General features: G+C 42.9%; 1 protein-coding gene across 1 annotated transcript; it reads left to right on the forward strand.

Moving 5' to 3' along the window:
* Positions 1–5,464: 5,464 nt before the first annotated feature.
* On the forward strand, positions 5,465–14,260 carry LOC308381836 (tripartite motif-containing protein 16-like; the record flags this gene model as incomplete). Its single annotated transcript, XM_080859453.1, has 8 exons — positions 5,465–6,055; positions 6,565–6,660; positions 6,880–7,113; positions 7,350–7,509; positions 7,616–7,648; positions 9,727–9,786; positions 11,797–11,853; positions 13,746–14,260. 8 exons carry the CDS (start codon positions 5,465–5,467, stop codon positions 14,258–14,260), a joined length of 1,746 nt encoding a protein of 581 aa, XP_080715579.1.
* Between the last annotated feature and the right edge of the window lie 2,964 nt (positions 14,261–17,224).

Genomic DNA, 17,224 nt, shown 5'->3' on the forward strand with positions numbered 1-17,224 from the left:
CCCTGTTCTGGCCCTGTTCTAGTCCAGTTCTAGTCCAGTTCTAGTCCAGTTCTGGTCCAGTTCTGGTCCTGTTCTGGCCCTGTTCTGGCCCTGTTCTAGTCCAGTTCTAGTCCAGTTCTAGTCCAGTTCTGGTCCTGTTCTGGCCCTGTTCTGGCCCTGGCCCTGTTCTGGCCCTGTTCTAGTCCAGTTCTAGTCCAGTTCTGGTCCTGTTCTGGCCCTGTTCTGGCTCTGACCCTGGCCCTGTTGTGGCTCTGTTGTGGCTCTGGCCCTGTTCTGGCCCTGTTCTGGCTCTGACCCATAGCCCAACCAGCTGCATTGTGGGTAAGCAGTTCACTTGGGTTGTTACCGCTAATATTAATACATTCCTGAGTTAGGGTTAGGGTAGTGTGGAGTGTGTGTATTTGTAGCGTGTGATCACTTTGGTTGTTACCGCTAATATTAATACATTCTTGGGCTAAGACAAAGAGAGGGGACAGCGCCAGGGAGACATGGGTACGGAAGAACACCAAAGAACTGCTCTGCTGGTTTGCTCTCCACGGCCCGAGACTGGGTGATGACAGTTGACTTGGAGAGGCAGCTGAAAATTCCACCACACATCACCCAGTCCAGATGGAGACCTGACATCATCTTGGTGTCAGAAGCCTCAAAACAACTCTTCTTGCTGGAGCTGACGGTCCCCTGGGAGGAGAGGATGGAGGAGGCTCAAGAAAGAAAGAGGGAGAAGTACCAGGAGCTGGTGGAGGATTGTCGGAGGAATGGGTGGAGGACAAGGTGTAAGCCAGTGGAGGTGGGAAGTCGGGGATTTGCCAGCTACTCCCTGAACAAAGCCTACGGCACACTGGGCATAACAGGTGCCAACCGAAGAAGAGCCACAAGTCCCAACGTAGAGGCAGCAGAAAAAGCGTCTAGATGGCTCTGGTTGAAGAGGGGAGTGCAGTGGGTGTCACATGCCACTTGGACACAGGCCGGGGTCTGATCAGCCTCAGTCGGGTCACCTGGAGGAGGGTGTCTGTTGCAAGACCCGAAACACCCAGTGACTCCAGGAAACAGCACTGATGATGTGTCCAAGTTTGCGCATCAGTAGATGTATTGTTAACTAACATGCTGATAACTTCAGTAAACTTGTGATTAAACAAATTCATCATCTTCATTCTGCAAAGACAAGTGTTAGCTATCTGTCTAGTCCTGCTAGGTAGCAAATGCAATACGAGGACAGCATAGAGAAAGAGAAACAGAGAGAGAGAGAGAGCGAGAGGGAGAGAGAGAGAGAGAGAGAGAGAGAGAGAGAGAGGGAGAGAGAGTGAGTTAGAGAGAGAGAGAGAGAGAGAGAGCGCGATAGGGCCAATCAGCAATTTTTTAGTGCCCCCCCCCCCCCCCCCCAAGAGTACTGACCAGAGGACATGCAGGAGCTGAGAAAGGCTGTGGAGACTCTAAAGGTGAGTTCTGACCAGAGGAGATGGAGGAGGAGCTGAGGAAGGCTGTGGAGACTCTCAAGGTGAGTTCTGACCAGAGGAGATGGAGGAGGAGCTGAGGAAGGCTGTGGAGACTCTCAAGGTGAGTTCTGACCAGAGGAGATGGAGGAGGAGCTGAGGAAGGCTGTGGAGACTCTCAAGGTGAGTACTAACCAGAGGAGATGGAGGAGCCATGACAGGGCCCTCCTCCAGACATCCAGTGAGAGGCCCTGTAGGAAAACATTTCCTAGTCAGACCAACTGTCTGGGATTGCTGTTTGGGTCCATCTTCCTCTTGATCACATTTCAGAGTTTTTTTTATGGGATTCAGGTCTCGAAATTGGGCTGGCCATGACAGGGTCCTGATCTGGTGAGCAGGGCAATGCTCCATGCCACACAGCCAGGCCAGTAAAGGTGTGGATGGAGTATCACCAGATCAGGACCCTGTCATGGCCAGCCCAATTTCGAGACCTGAATCCCATAAAAAAAACTCTGAAATGTGATCAAGAGGAAGATGGATGGTCACAAGCCATGAAAAGAAGCTTGAATGCTTGAATTCTTGCGCCAGGAGTAGCATAAAGTCACCCAACGGCAATGTGAAAGACTGGTGGAGAGCATGCCAAGACACATGAAAGTTGTGATTTTAAATCAAGGTTATTCCACCAATTATTGATTTCTGAACTCTTCCTAAGTTAAAGCAGTAGTATTGTGTAGTTTAAAAATGAATATGAGCTTGTTTTCTTTGCATTATTCGAGATCTGAAGACACTGCATCTTTTTTGCTATTTTGACCAATTGTAATTTTTCTGCAAATAAATGATCTAAATGACAATATTTTTATTTGAAATTTGGTAGGAATGTTGCCAGTAGGTTATAGAATAAAACAAAAATATACATTTTACTTTAACACATACCAATAAATAGTAAAACCAGAGAAACTGATAATTTTGAAGTGGTCTCTTAATTTTTTCCGCGGCTGTATAATTAAAAGGAAAATAAAGTATTTACCACATGAAGAAATCATTGTGATATCCATATCCAAGATATTTTAAAAATAGGCATACATCTAGCGTACACATTGACCCAAATGATTCAGGTTAATTGAAGCTGCGTGACATTTGATCTATTGTATGGCTTTGTAAAAAGCCGGGAGATAGATACTGTATATATGGGGATGCGAGAAACCCTCCCAAAGTTAGCAAAGTCAAGCAAGCATGGGAAGATATTGTCGTGATTGTTTCTGCTACGGGGCACCCGAAAACGGTGCCGAAAACGCTATAATGACGTCCGGAGACGTGGGACATCCAAGCTGGAAGGTAACACACGTTCTCGTGGCCTCACGGGAGGTGGATATGCCTCGACCCAGGATCTGACGGCAGCAGAGGACATCGCCACGTCTACCCTCACGCCTGAGAGCGTGCAGGGATTTGGGGGCATGGAAATCGGCACCCAACCCAGTGCACCAGCTGACCAAACCCAAGGTACATAAATAAAGTCCACATACACAGATGTGAGTTTACAAGATTTATAATAATACTGGCATGAAATAAATGCAACAAAGCCATACAATAAATCAAATGTCACGCAGCTTCAATTAACCTGAATCATTTGAGTCAATGTGTACGCTAGATGTATGCCTAGTTTTAAAATATCTTGGATATGGATATCACAATGATTTCTTCATGTGGTAAATACTTTATTTTCCTTGTAATTATATATGGCTTGCCAAAAAATGTGTGTAAATCTCTCGTGTAGACGACAGAAGTAAAGTGTAGCCTATAGGTCCTATATACGGCCAAGCACGCGCCGTTTAAATAGCGTCTGAAAACCCACTACAGACTCTAGACAATGCGCCTCTGACATTAGACTAGGTTTATTCTGGTCAATGGCGCACTGTCGTTTTGAAACTGCAAGATACCACAAAGGAAGACTTGCGCCCGAGAAACACCTTCTCTGTTCCGGCCCGCCCATGTCGACGCAAGTTCATTTCGACGCGCGCCTCTGGAGGGAAAATCCCGCTGTGCGCCGGGTGCAAGATAGGAATGATACATGCGTCGGTGACAATGTCAATTGCGCTGGGTGCAAGATAGGGCCCTTAATGTTTAAAGTAACTACAACCACAAACTATAACTGCTACTGTATAAAGTAGAAGTCCTCTTGCCTTAAGCAATGCTGTTAAAACACATGGACACATTACAAAATATATATAATATACAGGGATAGCAATCTGCCATCATTATTTGCTGGATCAAAAACACCACCATGTTTGCCTTATTTGTTTGGCTATTTATGATAAAAAAATACATTTCTTAGATGTTGCCACTAGGGGTCACTGTCGCTCATCACTTGATGCTGTGCACTCCCATTCATACTGCACTCTCCCAAAGGAATGAATCACTGACTTCGGTTCGAGTATATTAGTCTATGTTTCCCCTCTTCCCCATGTGTGATCAGGTGAAGCAGTCTTTCACTGAACTGGCAGAGAGCTTCTGTAAGCATGCAAAACATTTCATTGTTTTATTTAGGAGCTAAATGTCTGAAATATGCTTCCTCTGCTTTGATTTCAAGCATGTTTGGTATGCAAATACCTTTTGTGTGTGTGTGTGCTCATAAACTTGGCTCACTCTTTTTTGTGTGTATGTGTGGTGTGTGTGTGTGTGTGTGTGTGTGTGTGTGTGTGTGTGTGTGTGTGTTTGTGTGTGTGTGTGTGTGTGTGTCTGTGTGTGTGTGTGTGTGTGTGTGTGTGTGTGTGTGTGTGTGTGTGTGTGCAAAACATCTTTAATTCATGAATTGTTTACTCCTTTCATTATTATTCAGAGCTGAGGTATAATGGTATTATCAGTGATCGGTACAGTAGTGTAGATGTGTGTGTGTGTGTGTTTGTGTGTGTGTGTGTGTGTGTCTGTGTGTCTCTGTGTGTGTGTGTGTGTTTGTGTGTATGTCTGTCTGTGTGTCTGTGTCTGTGTGTCTGTGTCTGTGTGTGTGTGTGTGTGTGTGTGTGTGTGTGTGTGTGTGTGTGTGTGTGTGTGTGTGTGTGTGTGTGTGTGTGTGTTTGTGGTATAATGTTGTTATCAGTGATCGGTACAGTAGTCTAGATCTGCCAGCCTGAGATCTATTGCTTTTGTGTCCACCCACGGATCCAGCGGAGATGGCAGTAATCTCCTCATGCGGGTAAATATTTTCACTGAGGAAACATCACCCTATCACTCTATCACTCTCATGATTATTACTTCATGTTTTTAAGGCGTATTGTGGTTATTTTATACTGTTGTTATCTCATACAAGTGCCAGGTGAATGTCTATGAATTGAATAAGTTGGTGTAAAGTTTTACTAAGTATGCTAGCGTGTGTGTGAACGAAACCCTTCACACGCTAGCATGAGTTCAACCCATGACTGCAAATTCACATATCTAGATGCCAGTGTATTTTATACAGTCATTTGTGTATTGTTTTTTTTAGTAAACCTCAGAGGTTTTGTGAGATTTCGACATATTTTTCATGACTGTCTGTATGTTGTTCTTTCAGTAACTTTTATGGGTTTTGTGGCTGTCTATTCAGTTATGGCTGCATGCTATTTACCAGTAGCGGTAGAGAAAATGAGAATTATGTCTCAGGGAAACCCTGCATATGGTTGTAGCTTAAATATGGTTGTAACGTAAATGAGGTTTGTATTATACTGCAGCCAACCTGTTGCTTGTTGGTAAACTCTGTGTTTGATGATTGATTCAAGTAAATGTTCTCACTGAGGAATCATCAGCTTGTTATTATTTATCCCTTTTTTCAGGGGTGTAACACACACCACACACACACACACACACACACACACACACACACACACTCAAACACATAGACCTATTTCCCTGACTCCATTTGAACATTTGGACTGGACTCTAGAGGCTGACGCAACTAGGAAGCCACTCCTTAGCATACCATGTTCTGTGGAAAAAGCAACTTAAGTATCACTTGGCAGGTCTGTCTCTCAGTGTGCTTGTGTTTGTGAGAGAAAGCCAAGAAAATGGCAGAGGCTATTTTCATGAAAGAAGAGGACTCCTTCACGTGTCCAGTCTGTCTAGATCTGCTGAAGGATCCAGTGACTATTCCCTGTGGACATAATTTCTGCATGAGGTGCATTGAGGGCTGCTGGGATCAGGAGGATCAGAGAGGAGTCTACAGCTGCCCCCTGTGCAAAGACAACTTCACCTCCAGACCTAAACTAAAAAAAAATCCTCTGGTTGCTGAAATGGTGGAGACATTTGGGAAGACCAGAATCCAAGCTTCTCCTATTACTCCCTCTTATGCTGGTCCTGGAGATGTGGAGTGTGACCTCTGCACTGGGAGAAAACTTAAAGCTGTGAAGTCCTGTCTGGACTGTCTGTTGTCTTACTGTGAAACTCACTTTGGAGTTCACAATGAAGTCAACCCCGGAAGAAAACACTCAGTGATTGATGCCACAGGCCAGCTACAGGAGAGGATCTGCTCTCATCATAAGAAGGTTTTTGAAATATTTTGTCGAACCGATCAGAGTTGTATCTGCTTAATGTGCATGATGAATGAACATAAAGGCCATGACACAGTCTCAGCTGCAGCAGAACGGACAGACAAACAGGTCAGTACTGGAGCTACATGTGTGTCCAACATTTATATGAGGGCTCTTATACGTACTAACTATAAATGTAATACTATAACTACAAGACTTCTATCTCACCCGTCTTTAAGTCTGGCTGTTTCTGCAATGATTTTGCCTGTTAGAGAAAGGAAGAATCAGGAAATGATTATCAGGTGCAAGGTCCAGTGTTGAGTAAAAACAGTGAAACATTAACGTGTCGGCATTAAAGTGAAAATATTCTTACATCATAAAATATTGTTCTGTTCTGTTCTAAAGGTTGTGAGATAGCTTTGCCGCAAGCGTTGTTGCTGTTTAATTTTAGTGCTCCTCTTGAACATAGCTCATGGCTTCATCCTGATTAATGTGTCATTAAATCTCTTGAAAAGACTAGAATGTACTTAAAGGTTTTTGCTTATAAATGTTCAGTTGTCATGTGTGATGTTCGTTGTTGTAAACAATCCACTCATAATATGGTGAAAAGAGTACGTTTGTTTTTGTATTTTTAACAGAGGCAGTTGGGGCCGACCCAGAGGAGATTCCAGCAGAGAATCCAGGAGAGAGAGAAGGAGCTGCAGGAGCTGAGGAAGGCTGTGGAGACTCTCAAGGTGAGAACTGACCACATAAGACAACAGCTGGCTCAGCAATCGCTTGTTATTGTGTATTCACCGTCATGCTGCCATCTCTACATGATACAGACCACCACAGAAAGACATGGTTTGGCAGGATTAACCCGTGGTCATTTGATCAAGAAGAGCCAGTCACAACAGAGTGAGTTTCCTCCTTCACTTACCTCTGTGTGTCTCCTGCCCCCCTCCTCCTAACAGAGCTCTGCACAGACAGCAGTGGAGGACAGTGAGAGGATCTTTACTGAGATGATCCGCTCCATTGAGAGAAGGCGCTCTGAGGTGAAAGAGCTGATCAGAGATCAGGAGAAGGCTGAGGTGAGTAGGGCTGAAGGAGTCCTGAAGCGACTGGAGCAGGAGATTGCTAAGCTGAAGAGGAGAGATGCTGAGCTGGAGCAGCTTTTACACACAGAGGATCACATCCATTTCCTCAAGGTAACAGAATTTGAAGAAAAGCATCCATGTGGATATAGTAGAGGAAAATGCTTAATTTTCTAGATCTTTTAAGGTAGTTTGTAATGTTGTAAAGGTTGTTCAAATACCTAAACACATGAGTGCATACACACTAAACCAACTGAATTCACCCATCATGTCTGCAGCCTTTGGGGAAACACAGAACTGGCTGAATATTCAGGAGGTCTTCCTCACCTTTTATGTATTTCTCTCCGTAGAATGTCCTGTCAATCAGAGACTCTCCTCGCTCTAAAGACTTACCCACCATAACCTTCAACCAAAGCTTCTCTTTTGAGGCTGTGAAGAAATCTGTCTCTGGACTGAAGGTGCAGCTGGATGACTTCTTCAGGCAGGAAGTTGTCAAGATATCTGCAGCAGGTGGATGAACATTAAGAATTGACTAAATAATAAGTTACTTATTTTAAAGTTTTAGATCCTACATTTGAGGCTTCATTTTGATATATTTTTCTGTATCTCTCAACAGTGACGAATATCCAGATCATAAAGTCTTTAGAATGTGAGTTTCTCTCTCTCTCCTCCTCTCTCTCTCCCCCTCTCTCTCGCTCTCACACACACACACACACACACACACACACACACACACACACACACACACATATACAAACACACACACACACACACACAGCATCATTAGTTATTACACTGATCAGTATTGTAGCCCTCTGAGTTGTAGTTTGCTGAAGCCATCTGATGAAATATGGTGTTTTAATTCAATGTGTCTATATTAGCATTTACACTATGGGCCCTATCTTGCCGATCAGAAACGCAAGTAGGACGGCGCCAAGCGCAAGTAGCTGTGTGGGCGGCTCTATGGCGCAGTTGCTATTTTAACGGCGGAAAAAACACACTTGCGTCCAGCGCAAGTGTCAAAAGGGTTGGTCCAAAGGAGGTTACTCAGCCATAGGTGTGGTTTGGGCGTAATATGCAATAAACCAATCCGAGCGTCATTTCACATTCCCTTTAAGAGCTAGGAGCGCATAGTCCATAGCGGCTTGTTATTTTGATGGCGGAATTACCTGGTGGAAGACCGGAAAAGTTCACAGCCGAGGAGACCGACGTGAGATTTACACCAATTTTTTGGCAAGCCATATATAATTACAAGGAAAATAAAGTATTTACCACTTGAGGAAATCATTGTGATACCCATATCCAAGATATTTTAAAAATAGGCATACATCTAGCGTAGCCTACACATTGACCCAAATGATTCAGGTTAATTGAAGCTGCGTGACATTTGATTTATTGTATGGCTTTGTAAAAAGCCGGGAGATATATATGGGGATGCGAGAAACCCTCCAAAAGTAAGCAAAGTCAAGCAAGCATGTCAAGATATTGCCGTGATTGTTTCTGCAACGGGGCACCCGAAAACGTTGCCGAAAACGCTATAATGACGTCCGGGGACGTGGGCCATCCAAGCTGGAAGGTAACACACGTTCTCGTGCCTTCACGGGAGGTGGATCTGCCTCGACCCAGGATCTGACGGCAGCAGAGGACATCGCCACGTCTACCCTCACGCCTGAGAGCCTGCAGGGATTTGGGGGCATGGAAATCGGCACCCAAGCCAGTGCACCAGCTGACCAAACCCAAGGTACATAAATAAAGTCCACATACACAGAGATGAGTTTACAAGATTTATAATAATACTGGCATTAAATAAATGCAACAAAGCCATACAATAAATCAAATGTCACGCAGCTTCAATTAACCTGAATCATTTGGGTCAATTGTGTACGCTAGATGTATGCCTAGTTTTAAAATGTCTTGGATACGGATATCACAATGATTTCCTCATGTGGTAAATACTTTATTTTCCTTGTAATTATATATGGCTTGCCAAACAATTGGTGTAAATCTCTCGTGAAGACGACAGAAGTAAAGTGTAGCCTATAGGTCCTATACTGTGCGGGCAAGCACATGCGCCCTTAAAATAGCGTTCTGAATACGCGTTACAGACTTTAGACATTGCGCCTCACATAAGACCAGCTTTTTTTTGGTCAATGGCGCACGGCGCACGGCGTTGTTTTGAAACTGCAAAATACCACTTGCGCCAGAGAAACGCCTTCTCTGTTCCGCCCCCGCCCATGTCGAAGTTCATTTCGAAGCGCGCCTCTGGAGGAAAAATCGCGCTGTGCGCCGGGTGCAAGATAGGAATTATACATGCGTCGGTGACAATGTCAATTGCGCTGGGTGCAAGATAGGGCCCTATGAGTTTAAACAGCTTTTAAAATTTGATCTCAGTTTGGGTTGAAGCATAGTACACACCGGTAAAATTAAACAGGGTTTAGGCTACATTCCTGGACACTAGTATTGGTTTTATGTTATATCTAAGAACTGTAAAGCTGAATAACCATTGGTAAAGGAAAAGGCAGTTGCCTTAAAAAATTACATTTGCTTTCACAGCTGAAGTGAAACGTCTTTTTACAGTTCTGACATAGTTGCTAAAAACATATATTGACTGAAACTAAAAACCTGAAGATGAAGCCAGCTAGAACTACAGTATATGGGCTTAGTCAGTGTGTGAGTCTGGTCTTCAGATCCTGGGTGAATGAGTGTCTCTCTGTGTTGGGATCCTAGATGCTGATCCTGAGCTCCCAGTCAGAAGAACAAACAGTAATGAGCTGCTGCCACCAAACAGTAAGTCATTACTGACTTATTCTGACAGTCTTTACAGCAGGGGTCTAGCACAGAAATAATAGTTTCACTGTGTTGATATAATCTGATCTCAATAAAACCCTCTTTCAGCTGTGAGGCGTTGGAGGCATGGAGGTGTGGTTGGGCTCCAGAGTTATAAAGGCCTTGATATCAATCATGTGTAAAAACACCCTAAGCCTTATTTATTCAGGGTTTTCAGGTGCATATTTCACTGAAAATGCTGTTCTGTAGCACTTTTGTATAGTCGGTAACAAGGCTGCAAACAAACAACACAAAGCATGAAATTTAACACATTGTCTGCAAACAATGACAATAATCTGTCTTAAGTATTTCAAGTGTATTCATTCGTCTGTCGAATACTGCATCTTTCCATCAACAGTGACCTACATTTTATCCAGTTTTGAAGTGAACTTTTCTGAACTTGTATCTAGATGTCTGCAAAATTGCTGTAGTTGCACAGAGTTTTACTGGTGGTGAACAATGACTGAAGCAGGTATCCATGAATTTCGGAAAAAGTGGTCATTGAATACATTTTGTATAAAAGCAATGCAAAAGTATCCACACTTTAGTTCACAAAGTCTACTGATATGATGAATGTGTTAAGTGTTTAGTTCACATAGACTACTGATATGGTGAATGTGTTAAGTGTTTAGTTCACATAGACTACTGATATGGTGAATGTGTTTAGTGTTTAGTTCACATAGTCTACTGATATGGTGAATGTGTTAAGTGTTTAGTTCACATAGACTACTGATATGGTGAATGTGTTTAGTGTTTAGTTCACAAAGTCTACTGATATGGTGAATGTGTTTAGTGTTTAGTTCACATAGTCTACTGATATGGTGAATGTGTTAAGTGTTTAGTTCACATAGTCTACTGATATGATGTATGTGTTCACATAGTCTACTCATATGGTGAATGTGTTAAGTGTTTAGTTCACATAGACTACTGATATGGTGAATGTGTTTAGTGTTTAGTTCACAAAGTCTACTGATATGGTGAATGTGTTTAGTGTTTAGTTCACATAGTCTACTGATATGGTGAATGTGTTAAGTGTTTAGTTCACATAGTCTACTGATATGATGTATATGTTCACATAGTCTACTCATATGGTGAATGTGTTAAGTGTTTAGTTCACATAGTCTACTGATATGATGTATGTGTTCACATAGTCTACTCATATGGTGAATGTGTTAAGTGTTTAGTTCACATAGTCTACTGATATGATGTATGTGTTCACATAGTCTACTCATATGGTGAATGTGTTAAGTGTTTAGTTCACATAGTCTACTGATATGATGTATGTGTTCACATAGTCTACTCATATGGTGAATGTGTTAAGTGTTTAGTTCACATAGACTACTGATATGGTGAATGTGTTAAGTGTTTAGTTCACATAGACTACTGATATGGTGAATGTGTTTAGTGTTTAGTTCACAAAGTCTACTGATATGGTGAATGTGTTTAGTGTTTAGTTCACATAGTCTACTGATATGGTGAATGTGTTAAGTGTTTAGTTCACATAGTCTACTGATATGATGTATGTGTTCACATAGTCTACTCATATGGTGAATGTGTTAAGTGTTTAGTTCACATAGACTACTGATATGGTGAATGTGTTTAGTGTTTAGTTCACAAAGTCTACTGATATGGTGAATGTGTTTAGTGTTTAGTTCACATAGTCTACTGATATGGTGAATGTGTTAAGTGTTTTGAAAAAGTGTGAAGATGATTGTAGAAATCTTAGGAAGTCAACATCTCTTTAGTGTTTTTTTAAATAATGTCTTGTGGATTAAATAAAAAAAAAAAAACAATAATGTTGTGGATCCAACAGACATGTGACATCCTAAGTCTAAGAATAGTATGAACACAACAGGAGAGTCAGCAATCTTTATATATGAGCATATGATGTGATTGATAAATGAGTTTGCAGTGATGTTTATTAATGTGTTTCTCACTCAGGTTAATGGGCTGTTATGTTTTCTGTCTCAGTGAGTGAAGTCCAGGCTGTTTTTCCTGAACCAGTGACCAGAGAGGAGTTCTCACAGTGTAAGTTGGACAGAAAGACATGCAAGCTATCGCACACACACACACAGACACACACACACAGACACAAACACACACACACACACACACACACACACACACACACACACACACACACACACACACACACACACACACACACACACACACACACACACACACACACACACACACACACACACACACTCATACACACATTCACACACACACACACACACACACACACACATATGCAAACACAGGGATACATTCACGTGCATAGAATCATGATCATAGCAGCAAACCCACACACAAATTCAAACCTACATGTAAACACACAACCACACACACACACACACAATAACACACACACACACACACACACACACATCTACACTCTCAGTGTCACTTACAGTATATAAAAAAAAGCTCCATTTACACACACTCGTACACACAAACACACATACACACACACACACCCACACACACATGTAGGAAAATATCCATGCAAACTGTACAGAATCAAACACACAATTGTATTTATTACAATTCAATTGTATTTATACTGCGCCAAACCAATAAAATTGTCTCAAGGCGTTTACCGAGCCCAGGGCCTGAACCCACATTTGTGACAGGAGCCAAAACCTCCCTGTCAATCAGAAAGAAACCTTAAGCAATGGGGGGGGGGGGGGGGGGGGGGGCATCTGCTTGGAGCCGGCTGGGTAGAGATAGAAGGGGGGGGGGGCTTGAGGCAGAAGGGGAGGAGGAGAAGGGGAGGGGAACCAATCAGAAATATGGCAGATTAAATCATATACGTATTAGGATGAGCATGCTAGCATACAAGTGGTAAATGTACACAATCTATACAAACATAACATAATACATACAAAATTGATGTGGTCAAAATTACTTACAGACAACTGGAGTGGTACTGCAGATTTATTAACGATATCGGGAGCATTGTTACAAGCAATCCATGTTCATGAAATGTCCCACAACAATGCCCATCAGTCTCTGGGCAACCTGAGCTCTTATACCTAAAACCCCTCCCTCGTACTCTTACACTGTGGCCACCTCGTCCTCCACTATAGATAAGAATATTTACCTAGGATCCCCTTACCCCAAGCATTGAGTAACTCTCTTAGCTCATCAAACCTTACCCAACAGGTCAGACAGAATACATGGCCACACTAAGTTACCAATTCAATTTATGTTATACTATGGAATCCTATACTAACCTACTTAATTAAATGTGAAACATATATTTTTTATCCCACAGGGAGAGAGCATTCAAGTTTAGTGGGTATACAGTGTACTCGTAAGGGTACTATTACAAGGGTAAGACGGGTAATGAAAAAGAAATCTATGTCAATGGTGGCAATTATTTACATAGCAGGTAAATGCTAGCACAGAGTATGGGGTAGGATAAGTGCACGACAGTGTGGTTGGGGTGGGTAGACGTAGGCCGAGGGTTTCTACAAGTAGATCAGGTGGAGATACTACAACAGCATCCCACAGCAGAGACAGTCTAGACTAGGAGGGTGTGTGTGTGTGTGTGTGTGTGTGTGTGTGTGTGTGTGTGTGTGTGTGTGTGTGTGTGTGCGTGTGTGTGTGTGTGTGTGTGTGTGTGTGTGTGTCTGTGAGAGTGTGTAGAGTTTGGCTGCCAATACGCGTATATGTACTGAATGGATATGGTGATGAGGAATAATGTCTCCACAGCCAGGGGCGGCCCTAGCACATTTTGCACTCTAGGCGAGCTTCACTCCTGGCGCACACACACACACTCTCAGACATTACCATGCTCACTTTTGAACTTTTTAATACAGACACTCACACATGTACACCTAACACACACACACACACACATACCTAACACATATAAATACCTAAGTTTGTCCTGTCTTCTCCCCCATCAGACTCCTGTCACTTCACACTGGATCCAAAAACAGCACACAGAATCCTCCATCTGTCTGAGGGGAACAGGAGGGTGGAGAGGAGAGATGAGCTCCAGTCATATCCTGATCATCCAGAGAGATTTGATCAGTGGCATCAGGTGCTGTGTAGAGAGGGTGTGTCTGGACGCTGTTACTGGGAGGTTGAGTGGAGTGCGGGGGTTGATATATCAGTTTCATATAAAAGCATCAGCAGGAGAGGAGGGGGTAATGAGTGTGGGTTTGGAGCTAATGATCAGTCCTGGGTTCTGGGCCTCACCAGCAGCAGCTCCATGTTCTGGCACAATAATAAACACACTGATCTCCCTCTAGTGGTCAGCTCCAGAATAGGAGTGTATGTGGATCACAGGGCAGGAATTCTGGCCTTCTACAGCATCTCTGACACAATGACCCTCCTGCACAGAGTCCAGACCACATTCACTCACACACTCCACCCTGGGTTTGCACTAGATTCAGGATCATCAGTGAAGCTGCTGTGACTGACATGTCTAGATGCTGTTAGCACATACATCTCACACATCATTTAACACATCACTCACACGTCAGGATCTAGCAGCTGGGCCTGAGAATCTTTGATCTTGGGGATTCACCACAGCAGACATGAGACATTGTGTGTGAAAGGTTTTGATGAGCTCTGTGTTGCATAACCTCACTCTCCCAAGTGTTTAGTCCCTCTGTTATTGCATACATGTTCTGATACCTGGTTTTATATGACAACCACAATATTATGTACCATGGCAGTAAATCTGAATGAAACCGTATTCTTCCAACAATTGACCCCCAATGAAATGTGTTCCTCTGTTGAGACCAGGATGTTTAAAATGTGGGTGTTGGGGGGGGGGTTCTGTGATGAAGCCCACATGACCCTCGTCCACGCCAGGTCTGGGCCGGATGTTCCCCAGATGTCCTCTGGTTAGCCGTGGTTACTCTGGGTAGCTGTGGTTAGTCTGGGTAGCTGTGGTTACTCTGGGCAAACCTGAGAGCTCTCTCTCTCTCTCTCTTGCTCTCTCTCTTTGTCTCTTATTTTCTCTCTCTTTCTTGCTCTCTCTCCCTCTCCCTCTCTCTCTCCCTCTCTCTCTCTCTCTCTCTCTCTCTCTCTTTTTCTTTCTCTCTCCCCCTCTCAAATTCAAATTCAAATTCAAATGAGCTTTATTGGCATGACAAATATAGTTTGCATTGCCAAAGCATAGCACAGACATAAATCTACACATATCAACAGACAAAAGTGTGTGTGTGTGTGTGTGTGTGCGTGTGTGTGACCGTGTGTGTGTGTGTGATTGTGTGTGTGTGTGTGTGTGTGTGACTGTGGGGGTGTGTGTGTGCTTGTGTGTGTGTGTGTGTGTGTGTGTGTGTGTGTAGAGCTTCACAGACCACAATCACCGTCCCTTGCCCTATGGCATTCACAGACAAATTTGGCAGCAAGACCCGCTGTCTGTCCCTGCTGTCCAAGCAAGACTGACATCTTTTCCCGTTCCTCTAGATTTTGGAAGCCTGGGATTAGGCTCGTAAACCTGTCAAAGTATGACTTCCTTATATTATTGAATTTCTCACAGTGAAGAAGAAAGTGCACCTCTGTCTCGACCTCACCTGTTACGCAGTGACCACATATTCGTTGCTCTCTTGGCAGCCAGGATTTTCTTTGTCTGCCTTTTTCTATGGCAAGATAGTGGTCACTTAGTCTGTATTTGGTCAGGATCTGTCTCTGCTTTATATCTCTAACAGTAAAGAGATATTCTTCCAATTGGTATTCTGATTTTATGGACCGGTAACATTCTAATTTGCTTTGTTTTTTTGTCTCCTTTTGCCAATGTTCAAGATATTTTTCTTTAGATTCTTGAATGATCGTATTGGTGTTCAGTTTGAAAGCAGCGCTTGTCTGAGAGAAGTTATTAATGACTGTTAGGGGGAGATTAGTTAGTCTCAGTACAAGCTGACTTAGAGGACTCTTTTCAGGGTTCAGATCTTGAGTTTTTACTGCATTAAAGTGCAGTGTGTCAGTGGGACTTGTTTGTAGATGTATCCAGAATTTGAGGGCTCTTTTTTGCATGTTGATGGCCAATGGGAATCTGCCTAGTTCTGCTCTGCATGCATTTGTTGGTGTTTTCTTTTGGATTTTTAAGATCAATAGGCAGAACTCTGCATGTAAGCTTTCTATAGGATGTTTGTCCCATCTAGTGTAGCTATGCTCACTGAGTGGACCCCATACCTCACTTCCATACAGCGCAATGGGCTGGATTACACAATCAAAGATTTTGCACCAAACTTGAATTGGTATGTTTATGTTCCAGAAGTTTCTTTTTATTGCATATAGTGCTCTGCGAGCCTTTTCTTTTAGTGCATTCACTGCCATGTTGAAACTCCCTGATGCAGTTATAATCAAGCCAAGGTAAGTGTACTGCATCGTGTGATCTAGGGCGGTGCTGCCTAGATTAAAATGGTATCTGTGTTCCTGACATCTGGGCTTCTTTTGGAATACCATAATGTTTGTCTTTTTTAGGTTTACTGTCAGGGCCCATTGCTGACAGTATTTCTCTAGCAGGTCCAGGTGCTGTTGTAGTCCCTGTGCAGTGGGAGACATCAGCACCAGGTCATCTGCATAGAGGAGGAATTTAATTTCTTTGTCTTTTAGGGTAAGGCCAGGAGCTGTAGACTGTTCCAACTGTACCGCTAACTCATTGATGTAAATATTGAACAGAGTTGGACTGAGGCTACAGCCCTGCCTCACCCCTCTTTTTTGGGTGAAGTATTCTGTAATTTTGTCACCAATTTTCACAGCATTTCTGTTTTCAGAGTACATTTCCTTAACTAGTTGGTAAACTTTACCCCCTACACCGCTTTGTAGAAGTTTATAAAATAGTCCTTCATGCCAGATTGAATCAAATGCTTTTTTGAAATCAACAAAACAAGCAAATATTTTTCCTTTTTGTGTTTGGTTTACATGTTTAGTTACTAGGGTGTGTAGAGTGTAAATGTGGTCCGTAGTGCGGTAACTTGGAAGAAATCCGATTTGACCTTTGCTGAGGACATTGTGCTCCTTAAGGAATGCTGCTATTCGTTCATTGATGATGCTGCTAAACACCTTCCCCAGACTACTGTTCACACAGATGCCTCTGAAATTATTGGGGTCTAGTTTATCTCCACTTTTATAGATGGGTGTAATATACCCTTGGCTCCAGATGTCAGGAAAACAGCCAGAGGTGAAGATGATATTGAACAGTTTGAGGATAGCCCTTTGCAGTTCAGGGGTGCTGTTTTTAATCATTTCTCCTCTGATGTGATCAGGGCCGCAGGATTTTTTCGTTTTGAGTTTTTTAATTTTAGATTCAAGTTCAAATTGTGTAATTTGGAAGTCAAGGGCGTTTTGGTTGTCTTTAATTGTCTTTTCAAGCGATTGTAATTTTTCCATGGTTTTTTCGTAATTAGAATTTAGATCTTGAGGTTGG

Source organism: Sprattus sprattus (genome assembly GCF_963457725.1).
Source record: "Sprattus sprattus genome assembly, chromosome: 20".
In the NCBI taxonomy this organism is placed as follows: Eukaryota; Metazoa; Chordata; class Actinopteri; order Clupeiformes; family Clupeidae; genus Sprattus; species Sprattus sprattus.